General features: G+C 51.1%; 1 protein-coding gene and 1 long non-coding RNA gene across 3 annotated transcripts; one reads left to right on the forward strand and one right to left on the reverse strand.

Moving 5' to 3' along the window:
* Positions 1–47: 47 nt before the first annotated feature.
* LOC115560500 (uncharacterized) lies at positions 48–979 on the reverse strand. The gene is made up of 3 exons (XR_003979764.1): positions 448–979; positions 294–364; positions 48–149 (listed from the first exon to the last, which is right to left on the reverse strand). It is a non-coding gene; the product is annotated as an uncharacterized LOC115560500 (long non-coding RNA).
* A 151-nt stretch (positions 980–1,130) lies between these two features.
* On the forward strand, positions 1,131–26,925 carry btaf1 (BTAF1 RNA polymerase II, B-TFIID transcription factor-associated). Of its 2 annotated transcripts, none has more exons than XM_030379123.1 (38): positions 1,131–1,540; positions 2,467–2,590; positions 2,935–3,049; positions 3,703–3,846; positions 6,180–6,358; positions 7,301–7,434; positions 7,606–7,735; positions 7,905–7,973; positions 8,299–8,388; positions 8,483–8,578; positions 8,934–9,110; positions 9,725–9,865; positions 10,584–10,708; positions 10,855–10,975; positions 11,377–11,481; positions 11,942–12,094; positions 12,280–12,425; positions 13,120–13,294; positions 13,705–13,908; positions 14,251–14,674; positions 15,549–15,727; positions 15,834–15,990; positions 16,575–16,684; positions 17,145–17,346; positions 17,912–18,060; positions 18,292–18,444; positions 19,326–19,447; positions 19,602–19,769; positions 20,200–20,277; positions 20,378–20,507; positions 20,896–21,037; positions 21,912–22,042; positions 22,383–22,505; positions 22,697–22,849; positions 23,082–23,296; positions 24,437–24,596; positions 25,511–25,681; positions 25,914–26,925. In XM_030379123.1, the coding sequence occupies exons 1-38, from the start codon at positions 1,527–1,529 to the stop codon at positions 26,061–26,063; spliced, it is 5,559 nt and encodes a 1,852-aa protein (XP_030234983.1). In that variant the 5' UTR covers positions 1,131–1,526; the 3' UTR covers positions 26,064–26,925. The 2 variants fall into 2 exon arrangements, with proteins under 2 accessions (XP_030234983.1, XP_030234984.1); XM_030379124.1 differs by having other exon boundaries at positions 6,189–6,358.
* The last annotated feature ends 286 nt before the right edge of the window (positions 26,926–27,211 follow it).

The following is a 27,211-nucleotide window of genomic DNA, read 5'->3' on the forward strand; positions in this document are numbered from 1 at the left end:
TTAAAATGTGAAACTGCTTGCAGTAAGGTGATGAAAGCCTCTCTTGCCTTCTTATGTTGATGTTCTTCATTTTCTTTTCCCAAATCATCAAATGTACCACAGAAGAACTCAAATGATGCGTTCCCCACCGTCCTTGACATCTGGGAATGCTGTAATTTGCATATCTCTTCATTATAATCATTTAAGGAGCATTAAAAGCGATAGAGATGACAACTACCATGCATCAAAGTTAATTATGTTATCCGTCAGAGTTTGTTGGACTTCACAGGACTTGGTATGTTACAGGCCCTTACCTTTTGCTCCATACGTCTATGAAGAACTCTTTCTATCCTGTTGCTGCGACCAGGGGGAGGTTTCATCAACTCTGCTTAATAAACGAAATCCACATTTATATACCGACAGATTAACAATTTACTACAATTTTAAATGATGGTTCATTATGATTACGTGTCTTTTGGGCTTTTTGCTCTTCGTCACACGTGTCTTGAGTTGTTTTCTTTTCGCTCGCCATCTTACTGAATCTAGATATCCATATGTATCTGCATATCCGCCAAAATCTGATGGAAAGTATGCATATTCATACATAACGTTGATCCAAAATGTTTCTGAAAGAACGGGTTACATAATAAATCAACAGAAGCATTTAAAGGTTTCGGCAGAGAAAACCGTTCGTTTTGAGCGCATGCGTTTGATTCTGACCAACGGTTCGCTCCCTCCTTCAACGGCTGCTCTGTATTTTTATGCGATTGTTATAAAACAAATTACAAACAAATAAAAAAGAGGCAGCTAAGATTCCCATTATTTTCTAATGTGTTAAAAACAAAGTAGGTACAAAGAGTTAGGTAAATACTCGACTCACAGAGCCATCATGTACACATGCAGACGTAATTCAAATTAACGGAAGAGGCTGAGACTAGTAAATTAAGCCTAAATAAATCTGTTGCAGATAATAAGCCTGAAACACACACGCACACATACACACGTGTCAGTATAGATACAATATGGACAATGATATGTAGGCGGGACACGCGTTGATTGACAGTATGGGCTCTAACTCTGGGTGTGCTTTTTGATTGGCTCTTCTCATTGCTTGTACCCAATCAGCTTCTGCCTGCCATGGAGGAAGTAATAAATGCAAGATGGCTCCTCATATAAAAACAGTCTTCGGGGTTTCCTTCAGCGTGCGACAAAATTACTCTTTACATCTTATTAGGTTAAAGTATCTATCAGCAAGTATTTCTGAGGGTTAAATCCAGCTACACTTTGATATGCGTATAGTATTTGACGATATTGTGTGAAAGAAGATATACGAAGAGACAAGAGGGACAAGTTTGAAGCCATGAAACGCTAGCGAACTGGATGCGCGGTTCAGGTGTTGGAGCAGCACAGCCCTTGTTGGCTACAGCTAGCGTGTCACTTCACCAAGTAGTCCAAGATAGCACACACACACAGCACAAGACACAGTCAAAAGTTCTGCTGTCCTCTTGAATGTTGGAGCAGAGATACGATAGCTGAATTATCTGACCATGGCTGTATCGAGGTAAGATGCACTTGATACTGGTTGACTTGGATTTGTGCTCGAGTTGCTAACTTGGCTAACTAGCCTAGCTAACTAATCGTTGCCGGTTAGCCTCCGATTGGGCTGAGGATGGCATGGTCAGACCGGGTTGACTTGGGCCTGCTAGCTTTCTATGTGTAATTTTAAGTCTGATAGACTCGGATCACAGTTTAGAAGGCCACGTATGTTTAATGATTGTCTGACTTGACCGCACGTTCTATAGATCAACATAGTAAACGACGTGAAACACATTTCTCTTTACTTTACTCTCATGGCCACCTGCTAGTGTTGCTTCAGTGGGAGATCTTCTTATTTCTCCATCGTTTAGCACTTGTTGCAGAACATTGATCTTCTGTCAATAAATAAATGACCCTGCTGTTTGTTTGATCGCCGAAAGCATGTTGGGATGCAAATTTGTGTTGTCTTTTGAGGATGACTGAACTGTCATTTAGCTGTCATTTAGCATATAGCTTATCTAGATTAAACAGACATCAAGAAATGTCTATGTTTGACACTTTTTAAGATGGTAATTATTTCCCTGGCCCCTTCATTTGTTGGGCTGGTTTAAAGTGTATTGTTTGGATGAGAGTAACTAGGTCCACCAGTTTCTAGTCTTAACTTAAACCCCTCTCTATACATTATCCTGGTAAGGTCCTTTTAGGGAGTGTATAGCTCAAAGGATAGCTTGCATTTTTTGTAAGTTACACACATAAAACCTCATTCTCCTTGTTGTAATTGCGTATTTTGTAGAATGCAAATATCTATTTCATGGTATGCAATGCTATTTGTACTGATTAACCCAAGCACACTTTCCCCAACACCTGAATGCAATAGTACATTTACTTTGTTGCTTATTTGCATCAACACTGTGCTAACAAAATAAGGAAATACTGGTATTCTGTTTCTAGACTTGATCGTTTGTTCATCCTGCTGGACACGGGAACAACTCCAGTAACCAGGAAAGCAGCAGCCCAGCAGCTCGGAGACGTGGTCAAACTCCACCCACATGAGCTCAACAATCTCCTATCAAAGGTGTGCGCAGTGCGATACTCTAGCATGGACATGACTTTTCCATGATATGCTCAGTATCGACCATTGTCACTGTACACCATTGTCGACTCCCCCACACTTTTAGTCTTAGTTCAACACAGCTTCATCCCTGTTCAGTGACAAAAGAAAGGCTGCACAAATGCACAAACTCCACATATTCAGCAATTTAACACGGCATGCATCAATGTTGGGCATCAAGGCAGGAATATCAAGGCAGCGTTTCTCTATCTGCTGGAATAATTTAAAGAAAATATCCATAAGAAGCATGTGTTGAGTAATATAATATACATGGTGACCATTGGTGTAACATTATTATTATTTTTCAGGTTTTGAACTATTTGAGGAGTCCCAACTGGGACACCCGCATAGCAGCTGGGCAGGCAGTGGAAGCTGTGGTTAAGAACATCCCCGAGTGGGACCCGGCCCCTAAGCCTAAGAAGGGTAAGCCAATCAAGCAGTCTGGTCAATCAAGGCACCCTTTCCCCCGAGAAACATGTTGCACTTCACATCCTCGTTTTGGGTAGGATTGCTTTGAAACGATGGTAAAAGCGACTGCATTGAATTTACGATTGATTTTGGATGGACCACAGAAGTTGCTATGGTTACTCTTTTCTTTCAGCATCCTTCAAGGTTGAGGGATTAAGTGGAATTTACGGCACTTTGCACCAAACTGTCATCACGCGTTGTCCTGCGACCATAATCCATGAGCAAATATTTGTTCTTGAAAAATACACTTAAAGACATCATTAAGAAAATCAATTCTGATTTATTGTTTCTATATATTCATCGATGTTCCTTTTATGATGGATGATATATTTATGGCAATGAGATGTTTTTTTTTTTGCCATCAAATGTTGCCCTGGTCATTCCCAAATCATCTTTAATGTTCAAACCATAAAACGCGTGACGCTTAGGCAATGTAGTCTGATTATCCTTTTACAAATAGTTGTTAATGTCTGTCAACAGTTTTAACTATTAAAGCCTGCCTTCAGTACAATGGGTGCTGACGGTTTTGACAAGGACTTAATTAAACCTTTTTTGTGTCGCCTTCGTTGTGCTTAATTTAGCCACTCTGTTCTGATTGGCCCTTCTAGAGTGTTGCGAAGAAGAGTCGCCTGAAGAGCCGTCATGTGACAGGTTGAGTTTCTACCACTTCGACATCTCCCGCCTTCTCAAACACGGAGCTTCTCTACTGGGATCCGCGGGGGCCGAGTTTGAGCTTCAGGATGACAAGTCTGGTAAGAAGGCCCCTCCCAGCACTTTTTTTAAAGAATTCTCATGCACATCCCCAACTTTTGACCTGTGATGCTAATCTTTTATCCCATTACATTAACGAGAATGTTAACTTTTCTTAAAAAGTTTGATTCAGAAGTTGAAAACGCTTGATTACACTTGAAGTGCAATAACGTTGGTGCTCAATTACCCGAGCAAAAGAAACTGAAACACAAGCTTTAACTTGTCTGCCATTAGATGCGTTTCACTTTCTTTTGCTCAATGTTTTTTTTGGCCACCATGTTGCTGGAGACGGTTGTAAGCATGCGATTGGCTAACATAAACTTAGTAAAAACGTGTCTAAAGGTTTTTCAAATCAACATTGTGTAGACTGCCCTCTTTGGAAATTCCCTTATCCAAACCCCCTGCACAGGCATGCAAACTAGTGGGGGGGGGGGGGGGGGGGGGGGGGTTCTGATGGCCAGCCATGGAGTCCTTGTAGCGCCTGTTAATACATTCTCAATGGAGAGGCGAGCGGACAGAGAGAAGGCGCAGCATTCTGTCAGGCGGCACGACAAGTGGGCGCACTCCCGTGGAACTGTCGCTTCCGTGCTCGTCGAACGTATGCGCGCGCTCGTGAAGCTGCGTGGCCAACCGACAGCGCGAGCGGAAAGTCGCCTACCATCTGAAACGGCCAAGCGTGAGCCCAGCGGAGCCTTTAAATGCCTTGTTTCCACCGAGCGTTTCCACCGCAGACGGTACCCTCATGATAGGCCGGATGTCGATCGCCGCGGCAGCTACGTAAACATCCCGAAGGTGAACGACGAGAACTGATTCCCAAAACAAACATAACAAAAATATGGTCACGTAAATAAAATATACAAACGAACAGAGCTTCGTCTCCCCGCGACCGTATATTATCTAAAACGTTCTCATCGATTCAGCCAATGGGAGTGCAACGCGAGGGTAAACAAATGATAAGGCACCACCACACAAGTTAAGTAACGATCGCTGTAGGCTTCAATATCATGCAAGCACTTTGTTTTCTTTTTATTTTGTTCTACATCACAATTGCATGCTTTAATAAAGTATTGTCTTCTTTAATAGGCCCATGCTCCACCTCCTTGTTCGCCCAAGCTAACGTTTTACGCGACACGTCCATTGTCCAGAATAATACCTCGCGGTTTGTTTTTATCCCCATGTCACGCCCACTTTTGGCAGTGGAAACGCGAACCGTGCCGCAACTTTGCGAACCAAACCGAACGCACCCTCAGGTGGAAACGCGCCGAAAGAGAATTTTTCAGTTGTGTTGATACATACTAGTCGATATAGCCGAGAGAAGTCGCTGTTTTGCATGCTGCAAAACAGCGAAAGCGGGCCCTTGAGACACTGGTCCAGGCCAAGAAGAAAAATAAATAATGGCATACTCCTATTGCCCTGTCCTCCCACCTCTTATTATTCTTCTCAATATTCTTTCTTAATTTTGTAAAAAGTTATGTACCTATTGGGGCTGCCCTTGCACATAATAAATTAATGCTTTGTTCGTAATTGTGCGCAGTCCTGTAATTTTTTTTTAGCTTGTGACTAACCCTAATACATTAAAAAATGTAAAAGAAAACTCCCCGGAGTATAAACCTGGAACCCTATAGTGGGTCTTTGTTTTTCTCAGCTCACGCATCATTCTCACCTTTTTCACCCCGAGCCAGTTTGCATGCCTGCCTGCATCAGCAACAAATTAGTTTTCTTTGGTAGAATATTTCTATAAGAAAAATTGAAACAAGGCGCACGTCCTTCACAGTGGTCCCGCAGTAGTCCTGCTATTACAGTAGGACTGTTGGGTGAGAAGTCCTGCTATTACACAGTAGGACTGTTGGGTAAGAAGTCCTGCTATTACACAGTAGGACTGTTGGGTAAGAAGTCCTGCTATTGGACTGCTAGTTCTGCTATGACATGGACTGAATGCTGGGCCAGAGCTCCGTCTCCTTCCTAAGCAACAGCACCTGCTGGCCCCCCTGCGGTCCACCATGAAGGTGGTTGGTGTTACCGCCCCGGCCCCCCTGCGGTCCACCATGAAGGTGGTTGGTGTTACCGCCCCGGCCCCCCTGCGGTCCACCATGAAGGTGGTTGGTGTTACCTGCTGGCCCCCCTGCGGTCCACCATGAAGGTGGTTGGTGTTACCGCCCCGGCCCCCCTGCGGTCCACCATGAAGGTGGTTGGTGTTACCGCCCTGGCCCCCCTGCGGTCCACCATGAAGGTGGTTGGTGTTACCGCCCCGGCCCCCCTGCGGTCCACCATGAAGGTGGTTGGTGTTACTGCCCTGGCTCTCCATCCCTCTTAATCCTGCCTCTGTGCTCCTCAGGGGAAGTAGATCCCAAAGAGCGCTTGGCACGCCAGCGCAAGCTCCTCCAGAGGAAGCTGGGCCTGGACATGGGCGCGGCCATCGGCATGGACACCCAGGAGCTGTTCAACGACGATGACCTGGACTACACGCAGCACAACGCCACGGCAGCTGCCGGATCCAGCGCCTACAACCACGCAGTGAGTCCCCCGCCGGGGCGGGCCCTCCATGTGCTCTCAGCCAGGGAGTGTCCGCCGTAGACCACTGGGTCTGAAATAGATCTCGGACTGAACTTTGTCATGTGGTTAAAAATACTTTAGTTTTTTGTTTTGCAAAGATTATATTTAGCTTTTTCACCTGGTGATTTAAACCGGTGATCCACACTCTCAAAAGAGCCACCAAGTCTAAAAATACTCTTGGATACTGCGGGGAGAAAAAAAGGTTTATCTTGGAAGACGCTGCTGTTTGTACATTTGTCTACAGTTTAGTGGTGCTGGGTCGGCAGACATTGTGGCAGAATCCATGGCCTGATTAACCTGCCAGCGTGAAACTAGATCTGACAAGCCAAGCACAGATATCTGAACTAATACTCATAAATCAAAAGAAAAGTAGCCCAGTTTCATCTCCAAAGGCGCCTTTTCTTATTTTGTGCACAAACATTATAAATCATCATAGACCACTTTGCTTGCACACTAGGTATTTGTGTGCTTCATTTCAGCTGCAGCGTCTGCATCTTTATACTGTCTGGCCCATTGTAGCCACAACTAAAAATGGCAGGTGTAGGGGTGGATTTTCAGTGCACACACTGTGGATCATGCATAACAGGGCACTGGGGTTCAGAAGGTTGGTTCGTGACGCAAACCAACCTAGCATTTGCGGCACTGAATATTTAAACATGACTTCGGTTCACTCGCCTGGTGCTCCATCTTCCAGAAAGCGGACGTGTTGCATGTTTTTCATGGTCCAGCAGATCTGTTGGGTTTAAACGTTTTGATGGTGTATGAGATTATAAGAGTGATCCTGTTTCTAATGGTGTATGTCATATATTGTAGGACACTCTGCTACTACAATAACCAATATTTAAACAGTAACTCTAAACCTATTTTAGTTGACTGAAATTCACCCCAAGTTCTCGTTCTCAGCCCATGCAGGCAGCAGAGTTGATTGACTCTGAATTCAGGCCCGGCATGAGCAATCGACAACGGAATAAAGCTAAGCGGATAGCAAAGCTAGTAGCAAAGCAACGATCCAGAGACATGGATCCAAATGAGAAAAGGTATGTTTGTTTTCTGTGTTGCAGGCCTTCAATCTTTTTGTAGTATAATTTTGTTAATCAGACGCATTGATATGAGTATCTTTGAATCTTCTTGGCATGTCGCAACTAAAGGCACAATTCCACTATTGTGGAAATGTCTAACCAACATAATGTACTAATGTCCTCTTTTAGTAACGACAGCATGGATGCCGAACCCGACGAGAAACGAAGAAAAACATCGAATGTGGTCATCGACCAATCGGCATCAGACGTTAAAGTCGTAATCGACAATGTTCGGGATTCCTCCAGCAGTCTTGAAGAGGTAAAGGCCGTCTGCACTGCCTTGGATGAAACTCTTATGGCATGTTACCCCTAAAATAAAATCAAACTAAGAAGGACTCTTGCCTGGAGGCTGGTCTTTGCAGAGGTGCAGGTGTCCTTACAGTGGAGTTGGAAGGCTTAAACGTGTGCTCTGTTGTCTTTTCCTCCAGACACAGGAATGGCCGCTGGAAAGCTTCTGTGAGGAACTCTGCAACGACCTCTTCAACCCCTCCTGGGAGGTAAACAGCATCATCCACCAGATGGTTTTTGCCATTCAGTTCAAATCTATAGCACATCTGATAAGTACCTGGATCAATATTTGATGCCAATAAAGGGAAATTGCGCTAAGAAGGTTTAGGCGAAATCTCTAAATTGCAATTGTGGGTGGAGGGGCTTTACCTGTATACAGGCTATTCCTGGATGAGAAGGTTTAAATTAAATTCTAAACGGAGTTGATTGCAATTTGGAGGAAATGGTTTGCATAGGTGTCAGTAAAGCTGTTGATCGGTGACAGTGACATGGGGAGGCTTTGGGGTTGACTATAACCATGCTGTCTGCTTACAGGTCCGTCACGGTGCCGGCACGGGGCTTAGAGAAATCCTCAAGTTCCACGGGCGCGGCGGCGGCAAGCTGGTGGGAAGCACGGCGGAGCAGGTGCGGCCATCTTCTATGCAGCAGGTTTCCATTCTGCCCCTCGCTGTGTAACCCTGTGACCTGGTGATTCACGCCTTGTGTTTGGCGTTGGTAGATGACGCGGCAGCACCAGGAGTGGCTGGACGACCTCGTGATCCGACTGCTCTGCATCTTCGCTCTCGACCGCTTCGGGGACTTTGTGTCCGACGAGGTGAGCGTCGCTGGCGGGCGACGAAACACTGCACCTAATATCACCTAACTCTTGCACTTTAGGTGAACTTCCACTGGCGTCACCTGCCACAACAAACTATATCTTACGTCTGTATATCTGTTCCTTTTTTAGCTCTTCGGCTTCCTATTTTTGTGTGGTGTTTGTTTGGTCTGTTGTATTGTAGAGCACACTGTAGCAGATTCCTAACGGCTTACGTTGTATGGCGGTTCAAGCACCCGCCAAATAGGGCCAGACTGTGTAACCGCCTTGATGGGAAGACCATACGCTAACCTGTCCAAAGGGCTCGTACTACGGAACCTGCAGTGAGTGTCTGTACCCCCCCCCCCCCCAATAGGTCGTGGCCCCCGTGAGGGAGACGTGCGCCCAGTCTCTGGGCGTGGCCCTGCGTCACATGACGGAGAACGGCGTCGCCATGACGGTGGACATCCTGCTGACGCTGCTCACCGAGGACCAGTGGGAGGTCCGGCACGGCGGCCTGCTGGGGATCAAGTACGCCCTCGCCGTCCGACAGGTACGACCAGGGCGAGATGGGGAGGGGGAATAACATGTACCCATTATTCACCGAAGAGCGGGGAACAGCCAGGAGTTATTGGTTTTTATTAGCGTGACGAACAATATCCCGCGTTTGAGGTCTCATTCATGGGTTATTGCCCAATATCCCGAGATAGCGAACCAATCAAATTGTGCCACCTTAGGAGGTTCACGTGCAGCATTTACTAATGCCCAGTAGCTGACTTTGAATCCCTCTTATATAAAGGAAAATCTAACCTTGAAACGGCTTTAAATGAAAAGTGGGGGATTTACTAGTGCTCGATACTTAGTAAGTCCTGATCTTGGCCCAAACTTGACTTTAACGTGTGCACACAGTTAATAAAAGTAGAATAAGCTTTGAAGACTGTTATTGTCGTGTGCTATTGCCTGAGTTGTTATCGGCCGTTTTGGGGTACCCAGTGGCGTCCATCCACCAAGTTAGATCCAGCCACACAATGCTATTGTAGAGACGGCCAAAGCCTGGGCAGGGACACAGCCCCGCCCCAGAGAGTGGGCGCAGCCCGCCCAGTGGCTTGCTGAGTTCTGGTTGATCTGCGTTGCCTCCTTGTGCTGAGCCCGTGCTCCCCGTCCCAGGACCTGATCCCGGCGCTGCTGCCCCGGGTCCTGCCCGCCATCACCGAGGGCCTGCAGGACCTGGACGACGACGTCCGCGCCGTGGCGGCGTCCTCGCTTATCCCCGTGGTGGACGGCCTGGTGCAGCTGCTGCCCAACAAGGTCAGCCCCGGGCCCCTCCCCTGTCTCCAGGCCGGTTTATAGTCCTCCATAGAGGGCTGTGCGGGGACACGGAGAGCCCTCTCCGTCGCCATAGGCCCTCTCCGTGGCTTACATAGCATAAGATATTTTTTTAACTATCCGCTGACGCAACGGAGACGGCAAGGGCTGTGATTGGTCCTCTGGCAAAATCATTTCCAGAATCCCTTTTCCTGGTTTGACTTTGCACCTTATTTACTTTGTACATTGTTTACTTTGCACATTAAGTACCAATAAAATATGAATTTAGATTTGAAAAGCTTTGGGAGTTTATTTACATGGTTTGTAGTAGGGCCAGACCAATATTGATTTTTGAGTGCCGATGCCGATTGATTTTCAGAGAAAAATTATGATTACGATTTAATCGGACGATTAAAAACAAAACAAAAAAAAGCATATAAAACGTAGTTTTTGATACTTTAAACACTTTCGACGAATATGTGAATTGAATGCAGGCCGATAAATCGGTCGGGCCCTAGTTTGTAGTCAACATATAAGATCGATCGGGCGGCGAACTGCATTGCGCATCCGACATCCCGACGGAGAACATGGAATGCTCGAGGGGTCTCCGTGGTTACGGAGTGGGATGTGGGAGTGGTGTACTTTGGCCTCACTGTTCCTCTCCACCACCTCTATATGACGCCCTGCTGGTCCGCGCTGAGCGTCTCCCCTCTGCCCCAAGGTGCCCTTCATCGTGAACACGCTGTGGGACGCCCTGCTGGACCTGGACGACCTCACCGCCTCCACCAACAGCATCATGACCCTGCTGTCCTCCCTGCTTACCTACCCCCAGGTTCGCCAGTGCAGGTCAGTCCCGCCCCCGACCGGACCCAGTCAGTGCTCTTTAACCACGGTGCTCCTCTCGTGTGTCCTCGTCCCCCAGACCGGTGTGGTTCAGCCCCCTGTCGTCAGTGCTCTTTAACCACGGTGCTCCTCTCGTGTCCCCCCCCCAGCCTAGAGCAGTGTCTGACCATCCTGGTGCCGCGGGTCTGGCCCTTCCTGAGGCACACCATCTCCTCGGTCCGACGGGCGGCCCTGGAGACCCTGTTCACCCTGCTCTCCAAAGCCGACCAGGTGAATGCACCGCCTTTGTTTCTGCTGCTGTAATGCAACCTAATATAATCCGTGGCACACTGGTTAAGGAGTTGGACCGGTCACCGGAGGCTGGCCAGTTCGAATCCCGAGCCTCCACGGAGGAGGTGCCCTTGAGCAAGGCACCTGAAACCCCCACCTGCTCCCCGGGCGCTGCAGCCCACTGCCCCATGTGTGTACCCCCGATGTGTGTACCCCCGATGTGTGGACCCCCATGTGTGGACCCCCATGTGTGTGGACCTCTGTGTGTGTATGTGTTCACCGGCTACCCGGATGGGTCAAAAGCAGAGAAGAATTTCCCCCTTAAAAGGGATAAATAAAGGATAACTTAACTTATTAGTTAAGTTAAATGAACTAATGGCTCTTCTTCCCTTGGGCGGCAGGACTGCGCCCAGTGGTTGAACCCCGTCCTGCAGGAGATGCTGCGCCACATCTTCCAGTCCTGCATCCTGGAGAGCCACCAGGACATCCTGGACCTCATTCAGAAGGTCTCCCCTCGCACACGGACACCTCTCCTAACCCCCCCCTTTGGTGTGGTGACGTACGCCACACCTCAATGTAGCCGGCCACACACGGGCCACACACGGGCCACACACGGGCCACACACGGGCCACACACGGGCCACACACGGGCCACACACGGGCCACACACGGGCCACACACGGGCCACACACGGGCCACACACGGGCCAGTCTGGGGCCAGTCTGGGGCCAGTCTGGGGCCAGTCTGGGGCCAGTCTGGCCTCCTCAATGAGTGGCTCGAGGAAGGTCTCAAGATGAGTACCGGGTCCTGACGGGTCACCGCGTCCCTGATTGAGTGCAACCGAAGCCCTGCGGCCCTCATTTCTTCTTGCGTACTGTGTTTTATTTAATACCCTAACCTGGCCTCCACCGTTCCCAGTCTGCTGCCATGCAGCCCACTGCGTCCCTAACGGCTGTGCCTCGTGCAGGTCTGGATGGAGCTGCTGAAGCGGGCCCATCAGCAGTTTGTGGTGGCCGCCAGCTGTCCGTGGATGGGCGCCTGGCTGTGTCTCATGATGCAGGCCTCCCACATCCCCATCGACCTCAACATGCTCCTGGAGGTGAAGTGCCGCTCCAAGCAGGTACGTCTGGCCACGATGCAGTAATGTCTGCGTTTATGGCTCTGTGGGCCCTCACTGAAGCCTCAATGTTGTGCTTTGAAGACTCAAAGTCATTCTCTAGTCATTCTGACGCCACAAGTGGATTTTGACTGGAACTCGGGGTTCCTTGGCTGAATTGACTTGACTGGTTAATTGTCCGTCTCCAGGACAAGGCCGGCATCAAGGCCCGCCAAGGAGGGCTCCCCCAGGTGAAGGAGACGGTCCAGGAGTACATAGCGGGGGCAGAGACCGTGACGGAGGACCAGGGCACCAGGGATTACGTCGTGGTGCGCGCGCGCCTCACCGCAGCCAAGTGAGTCCGCTGGTTTTGGTCCCCCTGCATTAAGGGAAGTGTTGGGATCCCTCGGCAGGTCTTTACAGTCCAACCCTGGCTGTACTGTGGGGTGTTCCTTTAGCTCTTGCCCGGTAGAGGAGTAGCTAGCCTGTGAGCATTCTTTCAGACCGTAGCACGGCACGGAGCCATGGGGTGTGTGGGCGTTTGTTTGTTGTTCTGACGTCTGACTATTTTATCTTCTCTCTTCTTAACTTCCCCCCCCTTGTTTCTGCTTTACTTCTTTCTCTGTGTAACCTTTCTCTGCTCTGCTCTACTTTACCCCTGGCTTTCCTTTCTACCAAACCTCCCTCCCTGTCTGAACCCATCTCACCTGTGACTAACTCTCTCCCTCTCTCCTCTCTGGCTCTCTCTCCTCTCCTCTCCTCTCTGGCTCCCTCTCCTCTCCTCCTCTCTGGCTCCCTCTCCTCTCCTCCTCTCTGGCTCCCTCTCCTCTCCTCCTCTCCTCTCCTCTGGCTCCCTCTCCTCTCTGTCTACCTCCTCTCTCCTCCCTCTCCTCTCCTCTCTGGCTCCCTCCTCTCCTCTCCTCTCTGGCTCCCTCTCCTCTCCTCCTCTCTGGCTCCCTCTCCTCTCTGTCTACCTCCTCTCTGGCTCCCTCTCCTCTCTGTCCACCTCCTCTCCTCTCCTCTCCTCCGCTGCCTTCCTCCCGGGGCAGGCTGCTTGCCGCTCTCTGTCGATGTATTTGCGACCCGCAGCTCAACGCCGCCTCCCAGGAGATCCGTCCGGCGGAGTCGCTGGGCCAGCTGCTGCTCTTCCACCTCAACACCAAGTCGGCGCTGCAGCGTATCGCCGTGGCCCTGGTGCTCTGCGAGTGGGCCGCCCTGCAGAAGGTGGGGAAGAGTGCCGCGTCCCTTTGTTTAGGAGGAGCTCGGCAGGGCTTTGGGTGAACAATGGGTCGAGTCACCGATGGGCCGTCGGTCAACGTTTCCTTTGGTCCTCTAGAAAGTTCTGTGGTTTTGGATCAACGCAATTATGCGTTTAGAATTGTTTGTAGCTTAAAATACCTTTTCCAAACTCGGTTCGGTTTATACCCACAGTATGCCTAGGAACAATAATCCCAGGTCCTAGTAAACGCGTACATAAAATAACTGTCACCAATGTTTTGTCTTCAGCTATTTGATAATTATTTTTGTTTAGAATTTGTGCTCAACCTTTAGAGATATTTGTCGCAATCGTTTAGAGACGTGAACACGGCTCCAAAGCAGCGGTCAGCCCCTGATGACTCTATCCTCCCCCCCAGGAGTGCCAGGTGGTCTCGGTCATGGTGCAGCCCCGCCTGCTGGCCATCCTGTCCGAGCAGCTGTACTACGACGAGATCGCCATCCCCTTCACCCGCATGCAGAACGAGTGCAAGCAGCTCATCGCCATGCTGGCCGAGGCCAACATCGACGTGCCGGAGCGCATCAACTGCAGCGTGTTCACCATCGACCAGGCCAACGAGCTGGTGAGACCTCCCTACACACCACACAGGAGGACGTCCCTGATGTGTAACCTGCATTGTACCTTCATTTAAAGCTGAGTTTGATGTCGGACTCCATTGGAAATTGCAAATGTTTTAGTCGATGATCTAAATGTATTACTGCTATTGCACATAGTATTGAACTTGTACTTTGTCTTGTGTTTTATGTTGGAACTGTGTACTGCTGTATAAACTATACGATTTTAATCTCAATGAGACTAAACCTGATTAAATAAAGGACGGTTAATTGCATCGTGCCCCAGCGGAGAGTTCTGGCCAACATCAAGATGGAGCAACCCGGTGCTCACCCCATCCCTTGTTTCCTAGGTAACCAGCATCTTCGCCGAGGCCACGGCGGAGCTCTGCGCCCGCCAGCCGTCGCAGTGGCAGCCTCTGGACGGCAAGCGGCAGCAGGCTCAGGCCACCGTGCAGGAGACCAGCGCCGAGTGGCAGCGGCTGCACCTGCGCGTGCACCTGTTGGTGGCCTGCGCCGTGGTCAACCTGCAGGCGCTGCCCGACAAGCTGAACCCGCTGGTGCGCCCGCTGATGGAGGGCGTGAAGCGCGAGGAGAACGCCCTGGTGCAGGGCTACGCCGCCTCCTTCCTGGCCAAGCTGCTGCAGCAGTGCGCCGCCCGCCAGCCCTGCCCCAACACCAAGATCATCAAGAACCTCTGCAGCTCGGCCTGCGCCGACCCCGCCGTCACGCCCTCCTCCTCCTGCCCCGTGCCCCCGCCGCCCGAGGCCCTCAAAGGTGAGCCCGCCGTCCCGTCGCGAGAGCTCGGTCATCTATCGTCACTCGAATTAATGATTTTCTTTTTTAAAGAAAATCCGACCTTAAAGTTTTTTTTTGTTTCCTATTTTCGTGTGGCGTTTGTTTTATTTGTATGGGGAACAACCTTGAGCAAATTCCTTTCGACTTGCGTTGTATGACTATTCAAGTTTTTTATTTTATTTTTATTCTAAATGGTTAAATATCAACATGGCAGCATGGACTGAAATAAGTGTGTGTAGAGTTTGCTTAAAGTCTGTGGCAACCTTAAGCAGCAGCACATAATATTTATTCATACATCTTAAACGGAGGCACGCAGCAGAGTGGGAGATGTGTGTTATTTATTTGCTTTGGTTAATCATTATTATTCTTCCAATAAAATCGATTTTTTTTTTCCTTTTTCACTTTGAAAAAATCTGAGATTTTGTTTTTATCGCCCAGCCCTACCCATCACGTTTACATTAAACGCTGGCACCTTCAGAATAAAACTGAGGGGAACCCGGGATGGCCCCTTGGTGTATCGATGGGCTGCTCTGATATCGGGTCAAGCCCGTCGTCACTTTTGTGTCTGTGTTACGGGCAGACATCTTTCGAAAATCCAGGTTCTTGTCGAACCGCTCCTGACGTGTTTTGTTCCTCCCAGGCCGGGGCTGAGCCATCTCACCGCTCATTAGTCCTTTTTATCGGGGCGGCGTAATGCTAATTATCACATGCATATGATTAACGAAGTACACCAGTGAGGACCTTTTAGATGGCCTACAGAGTCGATGGGGAACAAATGGATGTGGTTGAAGTCCAGCTCAAGCCATAACATCCTCATGACCATGTCTTATTCCCACCCCTCTCGTTTTTTTAGTCGGCACGGAGAAGGACTGCATGCACCACAACGTCAGCAAGACCCGAGGCATCATCACCCTCTACCGCCACCAGAGGGCGGCGTTCGCCATCACCAGTAAGAGGGGTCCCGCCCCCAAGATGTCCAAGACCTCCGTCGATTTTTCACCAGGCTGCGGAATCGGTACAGACAATGATGAGGTAGGAATACAGGCTTGAGTTTGGGGCAACGAACGCTTCCTTTCATTCTATATTAAAATGAATAAGGCTTTTATTCATGTCGTCGTCTTTCCCTGTCCTCTCCCAGATTAAGAGGCCGTGCCTGATTCAGAGGCGAGGAGCCGAGTTCTCTCTGACGACTATCGCTAGGCACTTTGGGGCCGAGCTCACGGGCTCTCTGCCGTACCTGTGGGAGAACATGGTGGGGCCTCTGAGGACGGCTGTGGATGACAAGCAAGGCATAGGTACTTTAGGTTCATACCGTGGGACTAGGGGGTTCCATCAGAAGCCCCAAGCCTCTCTAGGGCTGCTCAGACCTTTACAGCAAGGGGTTCAAATCCAATACGCTCATTCTCACTATCAACCATTTCAGATGGTCTGCTGAATGATGCATTTAATACAAATCCTAGAGGACCACATACTGGTGCCCTGTAGACTCATGCCGGTGATGGGCTGATGAAGATTTAGATGTTTATTTGTTGTTTTGACTTCTTAAATTTTGATTTTAGCGTCAAACAATCACAAAATGAATATAATGTTATTATATTCATTTAATGAAATCTTTTATAGAAAGAACAGCTCAATACATATCTGTACTGTATTTTAGATTTGAACATGTTCTTTTTGACCATTTTGTGTAGTTTTCTCAGTTACAAAGTGTTTTTTGGGAGCAAATTGCTGAATAAGTACATCGCGTTTTCAAACTCAAAAATAATCGTGATTTCATTATTGACCAAGATAATCGTCACAATTTTTTTCCATAATCCAGCAGCCCTAGTTTTGGCCGTCCAGTTGAACCACGTTAACCCCGTCATGCATGTGGTTCCAGACGCCCCGGCCCAGCTGAAGCGCGGCGACGCCGTTGCCCAGGAGCTGATAAACTCTCTGCAGATCCTCGAGGTCACGGCCAGCGCCATGTCTGCAGAGCTCAAACCCGTGGTACGACCGCTCGCCCACACGCTCGCCAGCCACACACTGGCACAGCCAACCCTCGGTCTGGGTAGAAGTGGTCTGGAAGGGGCAGACCCCCAGCACCATTAAGGAGGAATATCTTTAAAGGTCCCGTGACATGCCACCAGGTGTGAGTGGGATTAGCCTTACAAACCGTATGGGGAAACCTGCCCCTTGTGACATCACAGGTGGGCGTGTCCACCCAGATGTGTGACGGGTAGATGAGCAACGTTTGCTACAGTCCACTGGGTCGGCTGGGAGGCCGATCTGTCCAGCACACATCTAGGGGGACACGCCCACCTGTGATGTCATAGGGGCAGCTTTTCAAAACGGCTTGTCACACCTTTTTAAAGGTCCCATGACCCACCTGGTGGCATGCCACGTGACCCTTTAAACCCCGCCCACTCCCACCCCGGCTCTAACGCGGTCTGTCGCCGGTTCCCTCCAGCTGCTGGAGCACCTGCCGCACCTGTTCAGCTGCCTGCAGCACCCGTACACGGCGGTGCGGCACATGGCCGCGCGCTGCGTGGCCGTGCTGGGCAGGACGTCCACGCTGGAGACCATGCACCTCTTCCTGGAGCGCGTGCTGCCCTGGCTGGCCGCCATCGACGACTGCACCAAGCAGGAGGGCGCCATCGAGGCCATGGCCTGTATCCTCCACACGCCCCCCCGCCCGGGCCCGGGCCCGACGGCTGAGGGACATCACGATCATACTGATTAATAATCCACTGAGTGACCATGATGGACTGAAACCCTGCTGTTGAACACTTGATATGACCTGCCGCTGTTCCTCATTGATAAACACTCCAATGTCGATACAACGCTGAACCACACTCAGATATTGTAAATAAGAATGGAACCGTGTTTGTTTCAAACCCAGCTGCTAGATTCGGTGGTCCAGTCTCTTATCGATATTTTTTGAACAGGTTTTATATTGATATTGATCAAAAGTCTGTCGCGATACGATGATGAATTGTTTTATTGCCCCGGCCTACCCCAGCCCCGGGTAACCCGTCTGAGACGGAGGGGGTTTCACAATAAGTACGACTAGTAGTCCGTGCTTCCCAGCCACACTCAGGGCCGGCTGTCTCCGTGTGCGGTCCTGATGTCGTGAGGTGGTTCTGAGATTGAGTCGGCCTGAAATGTTAAAAAATATCCACTCCTCGGGGTGTATGTGAGAGAGGGAGAGCGATCCTTGACCCCCCCCCCCCCCAGGTATAATGGAGCAGCTGGAGGTGGACATCGTGCCGTACATCGTGCTGCTGGTGGTGCCCGTATTGGGGCGCATGAGTGACCCCAACGACAGCATCCGCTTCATGGCCACTCAGTGCTTCGCCACCCTCATCCGCCTGCTCCCCCTGGAGGTAAGTCCGCAGAATGCAGCTTGATTTATTTTATTTTTTTCTGCATTTTGTTTTCTTGTTTTTCTTTGTAAAGCGTCTTTGGGTGAACAAAAAAGCGCTATATAAAATCTATCTATTATAATTATGTCTCTGTGATGTTTATATAGGCTGCATGCATTTTTGTACACATGTTTCTTTCTTTTAAGTATATTAATTTCCTGTAATGTTGATGTCTATTTGTCTCTCGTTCAGGCGGGTATACCCGACCCTCCAGCCATGTCTGCAGACCTGATACGCCAGAAGGCCAGAGAGCGCCACTTCCTGGAGCAGCTGTTGGACAGCAGGAAGCTGGAGAACTACAACATCCCCGTACCCATCAACGCAGAGCTCCGGAAGTACCAGCAGGTAGGGTACCTCTCCCCCCTCCCCTAGCATCCATCACGCCATGGAAACTCTGTGCTCTCCATACCTTAAGAGATTGTTTCCCTCGCCAGCTCTTGAATGATTTATGCGTTCTCCTTCCGCTGGTTAATGGTTGACCCAAGAGACGGGGCATGCTGACTGCATGGCAGATTAAAACGGATGAGGAGATGCTTGGCTCTGCCTGCGCTATGCCTATAGCGGGAGGCTAGGGCCCCGCTCAGCGCGCCATCTGCCTCCCCGATGGGGCTGTGCAGCTGTTTCAGTTAAAACCACGGGGCCCGTCTGCGTGGCGACGTAATGTCTGGAGGAGTTTATGGTGCGTAGAGATGCTTCTGTCTGATGTAAGCACATTCTCTACGCCATGTGGAACGGAGTATACGTTTTGAGTGGGGAAAACCGATGATGCAGTGAACTGCTTCGTACGCCGTAATGTTGAACATCTTGGGGAAACCCTGGGGGCTACGTCCAACTGGTCTTTGTTAATCTATGTTCATCCAACGCCCAACCACACCTCGTCCTCCTGCAGATGACGTTCAACCCCTTTCTCTGTGTTCTCCTGTCTTATTTATTATGCCTTACACAAGCTGGTGTGCCAGCATTCTCACTAACGTCTATATCCTGTTTCGTTGACACGGCCGTGCTGCGTCTCTAGTGATAGACCACTTTGTGCAGCGGTGCGAAACGCCACAGAAAGAAGAGATTGTTTCACCTCCAAACCTTTCTGTTACTCCCAGAACACCATCCTAGAACCGCGTTCTATCTCTGTAACGTGCGGGGTTCGGTCGAACGTATGAAACCACAACGAGCGCTCTTTACCTCTCCCATAAGGAGCCCCTAACTGGTCCGCCCTTTGCCCCTCCCAGGACGGCGTGAACTGGCTCTCCTTCCTGAACAAATACAAGCTGCACGGGATCCTGTGCGACGACATGGGCCTGGGCAAGACCCTGCAGTCCATCTGCATCCTGGCTGGGGACCACTACCTCAGGTACAGCAGCACCACCTCCCACTGGCCTGGTGGAGGGCGGTTGGATCGTTGATGCTCAGTGATCGGGGAAAGGCACGCGTGTAAACCCACTGAAAGTACCACAGAGGGTATTGTGCCGATAAGGTATTCTTAAACCCACTATTGTCATCTGCAGAGCGCAGGAGTACGCCAGGACCCAGGCGGCGGGCTGCAGCCCCCTGCCCTCCCTGGTGGTCTGTCCGCCCACCCTGACGGGCCACTGGGTGGACGAGGTCAGCAAGTTCTGCCCCAAGGAGTACCTGAGCCCCCTGCACTACACGGGGCCTCCGCTGGAGCGAGTCAGGTACAGTTACGGGCCGATTAGGGTCCCACGTTCACCCGACCCAAGGGGGTTACGCACCCGATACTTCCATGCGGACTCTCCTTGCGTTCACGTCGAGGGCCTGACACGCGCCTCCCAAAGATGTTAACCTTGCGTCGAGGTGACACAGCTGCTAGGGCTGTGATTGGTCCGCTTGCTGCGTCATTTCCATCAGTACCCTTTGCACAGACGGAGACGACTATTTGTTCTCTCTTTACCACCGCCGTGCATAGCGACGCGTAAGCCGACGCAGAACCATAAAGGTTCCCGACTACGTCGAAGCGACTGCGTGGTCAATGCGTTGCGTGAACGTGGACCCTAATCAGGTCTTAGGAGCCGGTTAACATTCAGAGTCGTGACTCTATCGTGGACCGATTCTATTCAGGGGACTAACCCACACGTTCTTTTCCAGGTTGCAACATCAAGTGAAGAAACACAATCTCATAGTCGCGTCATACGATGTTGTAAGGAACGACATCGACTTCTTCAAGTAAGCAACTCTTTGTCTTCTCTGATTGTTTGCTTGGCGTTTTGCTGTTGTCGCACAATTCATTGTTTTATGACTCTTTTTCTTTCTTTCTTTTCTGCAGAAATATAAAATTCAATTATTGTATTCTTGACGAGGGTCATGTCATCAAGAACGGGAAGACTAAACTCTCCAAGGCGATCAAGCAGCTGGCTGCTAACTTCAGAGTCATCCTGTCGGGGACGCCCATCCAGGTATCATCAGTTCCCTAACCTTAATTTAACGCGTGTCTGCATGTGTAAAGTTGAGTATTGTCTAACAAAGGACTCAAAGAATGGCTATAATCTAAACAGTGCTCGCATGAATAGTTCTTAATTGGATGATGGCTTGATCATGTTACCTTTGCTCTGTAGAGTATGTATGTAACTAACATGTAAAAATGCTTGCATTCGTTTTTTTCCTTTCTTTCTATTTTAATTGTTCTATCTTTTCAAAAGCCACCTGTGGACAAGTGTTGTGAATCAGCACGTGTGCTAAGACACTCAAACAATGCATCTGGTTTGTCCAATGTAACTACTACGTCCACCTCAAATAAACATTAATAATAATAGTTTCATGTTTCTTCCCCGTCCCCACCCCCAGAACAACGTGCTGGAGCTCTGGTCGCTGTTTGACTTCCTCATGCCGGGCTTCCTGGGCACCGAGCGACAGTTTGCTGCCCGCTACGGGAAGCCCATCCTGGCCAGCCGCGACGCCAAGAGCTCCTCCCGGGAGCAGGAGGCCGGTAAGAGGAGCCGTCCCCATCATCAGGATTCTGCTGCACATCCCGGTTGAATGCACCCAGAGTAGCCACCTTGAGCCCCCACGAAGGACACTCAGAATGTGATCCGTCAGAAGAAATTTGCTTAAATTTAAGGCGATCTCTCTGCTGATTGCATCCCCTTACATCATTTGGAACCAATCAGAAACGGCGCTGGCGTTAATGAACCCATGTTACAGCAGACCTCCCCTCGTCCTTGAGGATGAAGTTTATTGTTCCAGCGTCGCCACATGGCAGTCCTCAGCGACTCGGTCCTCAGCGACTCGGTCCTCAGCGACTCGGTCCTCAGCGACTCGGTCCTCAGCGACTCGGTCCTCAGCCACTCGGTCCTCTGCCACTCGGCCCTCTGCCACTCGGCCCTCTGCCACTCGGCCCTCTGCCACTCGGCCCTCTGCCACTCGGCCCTCAGCCACTCGGCCCTCAGCCACTCGGCCCTCAGCCACTCGGCCCTCAGCCACTCGGCCCTCTGCCACTCGGCCCTCTGCCACTCGGCCCTCTGCCACTCGGCCCTCTGCCACTCGGCCCTCTGCCACTCGGCCCTCTGCCACTCGGCCCTCTGCCACTCGGCCCTCTGCCACTCGGCCCTCTGCCACTCGGCCCTCTGCCACTCGGCCCTCTGCCACTCGGCCCTCTGCGACTCGGCCCTCTGCCACTCGGCCCTCTGCCACTCGGCCCTCTGCCACTCGGCCCTCTGCCACTCGGCCCTCTGCCACTCAGTCCTCTGTGACTCAGTCCTTAGTGACTAAGGCCCAATCCCTTAACTTTCCCCCGTGTTTTGAGGGGTAAGGGGTAGAAATGGGATTGGTCCTCAGCCCTCTGACTCCCCCCCCCCCCCCAGGTGTTCTGGCCATGGAGGCGCTCCACAGACAGGTGCTTCCCTTCCTGCTGAGGAGGATGAAGGAGGATGTGCTGCAGGATCTTCCTCCCAAGATCATCCAGGACTACTACTGCAACCTGAGCCCCCTGCAGGTACCCCCCCCCCCCCCCCCCCCCCCCCGGGACCCTGGGGCTGGATTCAGCTCGGGGGATGTCATAAATGTCCATCTGTGATAGTTGACTGTTTAATCTGATTATTGATCGGGCCAACTTGAATATAGCGTTCATGCTGCTGACCTCCGTGGCCCAGAACATCTAGGGTCTTAACTTGGTTTTGAAGTTTTATTTTAAGGCAACGAGTGCTTTTGGTACGGTAACACAGCCGTTATAATCCAGACGCACACCCGACCCTGAGCAGCCCGTACCCCGGAGGACGGGAGGTGCTGGGAGGGTGTGGCTGACCCCTGACCCCGTGTGCGCTCTCTGCCTGCAGGTTCAGCTGTACGAGGACTTCGCCAAGTCTCGGGCCAAGGTGGGCGTGGAGGACACCATCTCTCTGGCCTCGCAGGAGGAGGAGGAGAAGCCCAAGCTGAAGGCCACGGGTCACGTGTTCCAGGTACTAACCCTAACCCTGACACACGTCCACTCTGCAGCGCTGAACAGCGCCTCGTTTCATCTCCTCTGACCCACAAGGCGTTCACAGGATGTGAAACGAGAGACGGGAAGTTTTTATTTCCTTCTTTCACCGTGGCGAGTTGAGCAATGGATCATGAGGTGTGTGTGTGTGTGTGTGTGTGTGTGTTGCAGGCTCTGCAGTACTTGAGGAAGCTGTGTAACCACCCCGGGCTGGTCCTGACTCCTCAGCACCCCGAGTACAAACGCATCACGGAGCAGCTGGCCGCTCAGAACACCAGCCTGCGTGACATCCAACACGCACCCAAACTCTCGGCACTCAAACAGGTACCTGTCCGGTGGGGGGGGGGGGGGTCTGCCTTGAACGGTCCAGTGCCTTGGCTTCCTCCTCGAGAAAAAGAAAAATATATATAATAATAATATATAATATATAATGATGATAATATATAATGATAATGTATAACGATAATCCGGTTTGGTTAGAAAAAATGGTAGATCAAATTTGAGGCCAAACGGCCCCGCCCTGTTGCCCCCTGGTGGTGACCCTCTGCCCCCTCAGCTGCTGGTGGACTGCGGTCTGGGCGGCGGCGGCGGCGCGGCCGAGGGCTGCCCCGAGGCGGTGGTGGCCCAGCACCGTGTGCTGATCTTCTGCCAGCTGAAGAGCATGCTGGACATGGTGGAGAAGGACCTGCTGAGGCCCAAGCTGCCCAGCGTCTCCTACCTGCGGCTGGACGGCAGCGTGCCGGCCGGCCAGAGGCACGGCATCGTCTCCAGGTAACCCAAACCAACAGAGCCTGCTCACCCCTCCCTTCGTGTTTCGTGCATCCAGTAAAAACTATCCCAAACGCAGCGCAAAACCCACTGCAACCACCCCTGGTCGGTGGTTGGTTGGAATAGTATTTATTCTGGTTTTGAGCGGTTGGTAGTACCGTTTGTTTCCGTGTACGATCTCTGAGGGTAGGCTGCCAACAGAGACGCGTTTCCTCGACGGCCTGCTTACGGGCCAGGCGGATAGGGGATTGTGAGGAAGGATCAGATGATTGGGATCGTTAATGTTTCGGCCTAGAATCGCTGATACGACCTTTTAATAATGCACGCATAGCCCGGGACGGCCACTTCCTCTGAAACCCGGAGCCCGTGCAGTGCTTCCTCTGTTACCGTGGTCGTCTGGGAACCCAATGCCGTGCGAGTTCAGCATGGCAGGAAACCTTAGAGGGGCAGGTGTTCAGCCTTCGGAGGAAATGAGTAAAGCTAGCATAGGCTGTCTGGTAAAAGGAGCCAGGGGCAGCCACTTTCTGAAAGTATCCAGCTGAAAACATCCCACCACTCTCCAAAGCCTCTACCCTAAAACACAGGACCAGCTCAGTGGCTACAGCACTGGGACTGAACGCCCTTTAGGAGGACGGGTCCTGAACACTGGTTAGGTAGGTAGACCAGACAGGGAGGCCATCAATCCTTTAATCCGGCCTGATGGTTCTTAAGGCCTGTGACAGCCGGAGATCCCTGATTTTATTTTATTATCTGGACGTTAAAAACAACCTGGGCGTGGAACGGCCGAGCGCTGCTTTAGGTGATGAGGTGAGAGGGCAGTCCCACGCTGTGCGGTCACGACGCCACTGCCCGGTGACACGGGGCAGCGCGTGTCCACAAGAGGATCTGCAGAAGCACTTCCTGTTTTCACTTCCTGTAAGGATTGTGCTGCCCTTATTAAGAGGGCATTTGTCTCGAGGTCAGAAAGTCCTCGGGAACTGATCCTCTGTCACATGATAGTCAGGCCGACATGCAAATACCCCCTCTTATTCCATCTCATCTCCGCCAATCCTCCAGAGGGGTTTTTTGGGTTTTGCGATCTCATACTTTGTATTGACTCTGTTCTCTCCCCCCCCCCTCCCCGCCACGCCACGCCATGCCCAGGTTCAACAACGACCCGTCCATCGACGTGCTGCTGCTCACCACCCACGTGGGGGGCCTGGGGCTTAACCTGACGGGGGCGGACACCGTGGTGTTCGTGGAGCACGACTGGAACCCCATGAGGGACCTGCAGGCCATGGACCGCGCCCACCGGATAGGACAGGTGAGTCCTCAAGAGACCCTGCAGCAACCCGTCTGTCTGTGTGTCGCTGGTCAGCCCCCACTCTGTCTGTCTGTCTCTGGTCAGCACCCAGTCTGTCTGTCTCTGGTCAGCACCCTGTCTGTCTGTCTGTCTCTGGTCGGCACCCAGTCTGTCTGTCTGTCTCTGGTCAGCACCCAGTCTGTCTGTCTCTGGTCAGCACCCTGTCTGTGTGTCTCTGGTCAGCACCCAGTCTGTCTGTCGCTGGTCAGCACCGAGTCTGTCTCTGGTCAGCACCCAGTCCGTCTGTCTGTCTCTGATCAGCACCCACGCCGCTGGCTGTGGCGGGGGTCCAAAGACATCCCTTGTCCTCCGCCGTTCCGGTCAACCACAGATGTTTGATTTCATGCACAACATTAGGAGGAATAATGAAGTCGTCGTTATACCAGCAGATCTGCTCATGCAGGGTTTAACCATCAGGGCTTATGAGTGAACTACAGTGTAGAGGAAGTGATGTCAGGGGGCTCAACTGGGAGAGCGTAAAGCCATAAGCAGAGTGAAATGGAGGATATTCGTCAGTGGCCTATGCACCCAAGTGGAGCAAAGGGCTTAATCTAAAACCATTACCAGTGCAAACCATGCTGTCTGTTTCTGCCGTTCAACGGCCGGTTTAAGCTTGAGGCGGAAAACACTTATTTTCGATATCGTGGTCATGATGATCGTCATCTTTTTCAAACTCCAGATCTCGGTTCATGAAGGGTTGTTCGCATTGACGCCATCACTAGCTGACGACGCTCTTGCTCACACTGTGTGTGTGTGTGTGTGTGTGTGTGTGTGTGTGTGTGTGTGTGTGTGTGTGTGTGTGTGTGTGTGTGTGTGTGTGTGTGTGTGTGTGTGTGTGTGTGTGTGTGTGTGTGTGTGTGTGTGTGTGTCCCCAGAAACGAGTGGTGAACGTGTACCGGCTGATCACGCGCGGCACCCTGGAGGAGAAGATCATGGGGCTGCAGAAGTTCAAGATGGGCGTCGCAAACACCATCATCAGCCAGGAGAACTCCAGCCTGCAGAGCATGGGCACCGACCAGCTGCTCAACCTCTTCTCCCTGGACAAGGTGCGGCCCTCCCTGATCACTGTGTCCTAGAAGCCACGCAGAACGGCCGCTATCTGTGGACGGTGGAGCCACGACCCCAACGTGGTCGCATGTACTCTGAATTCTGGTCGCACATTCCAACAAAGTTAAACATCCTGTAATTCGCGTCTGTTTCTGATCCGTACGTGCGCGTCGCTGACACCCTGTGTGTGTGTGTGTGTGTGTGTGTGTGTGTGTGTGTGTGTGTGTGCAGGACAACAAGGGGGAGAAGGGGGAGTCGTCTGCGTCGGCGGCGGGGAAGACGTCCATGCGGACGGTTCTGGACGGGCTGGGCGAGCTGTGGGACCAGCAGCAGTACGACACCGAGTACAACCTCGACAGCTTCATGACCTCCCTGCAGTAACCCCCCACACCCCCCGGCCCGGTGCGCTCTACGCTACCCCTCAGGAAGGAAGCGGGCCCCGGTAACCGCACCACCTGCTGCACACGACGCTCAGAGGAGGAGAGAGGCGTGCGGTGGTGGTGAAGCATCTCAGCTCCGCCCACCTCTCCTCCTCCTCCCTCGCACTCTGTTCATACGGTGGATGTCCCTGTGGTGGAGAGCGTCCTCCGCTGAAGAACCAGTGTTAACCCCCTTCTAAGCCCCCCTCGGCCCCCCTCCCGGGCGGCGGGGAGCCGTGCGTACCGGTATGAACCGGTCGTGGCGTTGGCCTCGGTGTGTGAGCGTCCGTGTCCTGGGGGGTGGGGTGAGGGGGAGTCTGTAGGCTGGGCGGTGTTGTTCTACGGAGCCTGCTCCGCGTCCAGCCGTGTCCTACGGTGACGTATGTAGTGTTGTAGCCGATGGTGTGCCCCTCCCGCCCTCTAGGGGGAGCTGTAGTTTCCAGAGCCCCCCCCCCTCAGCACAGCTACAGTGACTTTGAGGCTTGGGCTGAAGAAGGTTTGTTCTCCCCTTTTTTTCCATTTTATTTTAATTTTCTTTCGGGATATGAGGTGTGAAGAGATGCACCGAAAAAGATGGTTTAACCAGCAGAGGGACTGGAAAAGATGGTTTAACCAGCAGAGGGACTGGAAAAGATGGTTTAACCAGCAGAGGGACTGGAAAAGCACTGAACTGAAGCCTTACAGCGAGTGGAAAGCTGCGGCACTCGACTTGTTTCCAAAAGTATTTTAAAAATATTATAGAGCAGACTTGTAAATATTTCTGTAATGGCTGCTGTTTGTTTAAACTGATGGAATGAAATAAATTCTGCAGAACTTTGAATATGTTTTCGGATTTGTGTTGTTATTGTGTTATGCGCTTTAAAAAGGTAGAACATGTTTGGTAACTTTCATGTACACACAACAATGGATAAGCTACAAGTGTGATTCATCATTTTTAAATGTAGGATCAGATTAGCAGTAATGCATCAATGGGAAGACCAGTGAAAACATTGTATTCATCAGGTATAGTTATTACATGACCAGCCATTCACCTCTGTTAATGTAAATGATAATTTTTATTCAACGTTTATATTATTTTTCATTTCTAATTGTCATTCTGAAATTTTGCCA

Source organism: Gadus morhua, chromosome 15 (genome assembly GCF_902167405.1).
Source record: "Gadus morhua chromosome 15, gadMor3.0, whole genome shotgun sequence".
NCBI classification, from domain to species: Eukaryota; Metazoa; Chordata; class Actinopteri; order Gadiformes; family Gadidae; genus Gadus; species Gadus morhua.